At 43.9% G+C, this 1,748-nt stretch overlaps 1 protein-coding gene across 1 annotated transcript in view; it reads left to right on the top strand.

Annotated features, from left to right (window-relative positions):
- Positions 1-1,748, top strand: part of LOC118329308 (bone morphogenetic protein receptor type-1A-like) — a gene marked incomplete in the record, with an annotated part of 45,538 nt that overhangs the window by 39,731 nt on the left and 4,059 nt on the right. The window contains 2 exon segments of the mRNA XM_035663419.1: positions 88-385; positions 1,553-1,728. Of these exon segments, the coding sequence (XP_035519312.1) occupies positions 88-385; positions 1,553-1,728 (474 nt within the window).

Genomic DNA, 1,748 nt, shown 5'->3' with positions numbered 1-1,748 from the left:
CAAGTTTTTGAATGCACTAGCTGCAGTTTTTATAAATTTCTTTCCTCAGCAGTGGATCTTTCAATCATCTCTCTGTCCTTCCTGCAGGCTTCATTGCCGCTGACATCAAGGGCACCGGCGCCTTCACGCAGCTCTTCCTCATCACAGACTACCACGAGAACGGCTCTCTGTACGACTACCTGAAGCTGACCACGCTGGACACGCAGGCTCTGCTGCGACTGGCGTACTCCGCCGCCTGCGGCCTCTGTCACCTACACACCGAGATCTACGGCACGCAGGGCAAACCGGCCATCGCCCACCGAGACCTCAAAAGCAAGAACATCCTGATCAAGAAGAACGGCACCTGCTGCATCGCTGACCTCGGCCTCGCCGTCAAGTTCAACAGGTGAGCTGGCAACAGTTATATCGTACAGTCTGGATGTTGTCGTTCTACAGTTACCTATAAGGGTTTTTGATTATGTTATTAAAAAGTTCACTTCTATACAAAACCAATAATGATACATTCTAAATAAAACTAACAACTTTATACATCATGTATATGAAATCAAGCTACAACATGGGACTCATACTAACCTTGTGTGTTCATTGGGTATTGATTAATAGATTATTGCTGAAGGGGCTATTAACAGTTTTCAGACTGGATCACCGCACTATAGCACCAGCATCTCAGACAACATATGAGTGAATGCTATGGCCCACCAGAGTCCATTGACAAAACACAAATTTTACCTCCCAGATCATAAAACGCACTTCATTCAAACTCGACAGGAACAAATTAAAACTCACCAAAACCGTCTTTGTTATTCTTTCCACTCTTTCAACAATCATCAACTTTAGTTTGGTTGAAATAAACCTGAGTTAGATAAAAAAAAATGTCCACATAACCGGCTGCTATGGCTGCCATGTAACATTAGCTATCCATGGGGACAAATGCCGCCTCAAAGTATGTCCACTTAAAGCCACTGGCTCAGATTATAATTACTAAGAGTCTGACAACATTATGCAAAGGATCCCTACAGAGATAGTTGAGTTCAACCAGAAACTGCCAGAAACTGATATACCTCTATCCCTTGCTACCAACTTACTAAAAAAACATTCAGTCATACAGAACAGTCATTTTACTTACTTACTTAGATCATCAATAAACAAACTTATTCAAACTCGCTGGACTCAAAATAAAGCTCACCAAAGCAGTCTTTGTTAGTCTTATAACTGTTCCAACAACAACCACAAACTCTGGTTTGGTTTGAAATAAATCCCTAATTCACTGATGCAGATGAGGAAAAACAGCTGCCAGCAGTTGGACACGGCAAAACTCTGATGCACCGCCAACCCGGAGGAGTAAACAATGCTCTAGGTTGAAAATGAGAAAGTGTTATGTCATTCTTTGCTGAGGATGCTGATAGTTGTTTGCTGCTGATGTTCCAAATCTTGTATACAGTATATAATATATCCGTGGCTCGTTGTTTATAATCTGATAGTTTAATGTTGTTTATTCTGACTGAAAAGTGATAGCATCTGACTGCCGACATGCTCATTTGTGTTGCCATAGCGACACGAACGAGGTGGACGTCCCTCTGAGCACTCGGGTGGGGACGAGGCGCTACATGGCCCCCGAGGTCCTGGACGAAAGCCTCAACAAGAACCACTTCCAGGCTTACATCATGGCCGACATGTACAGTTACGGGCTCGTCATCTGGGAGATGGCCCGACGCTGTGTCACCGGAGGTACACACACACACACACAC

The sequence above is a fragment of the Morone saxatilis genome, unplaced genomic scaffold (assembly GCF_004916995.1).
Source record: "Morone saxatilis isolate NCDOM2014 unplaced genomic scaffold, NCSU_SB_2.0 Contig19, whole genome shotgun sequence".
Lineage (NCBI taxonomy): Eukaryota > Metazoa > Chordata > Actinopteri > Moronidae > Morone > Morone saxatilis.
The sequence above is the reverse complement of the archived record's forward strand: the minus strand, read 5'-3'. Positions and strand labels throughout refer to the sequence as shown.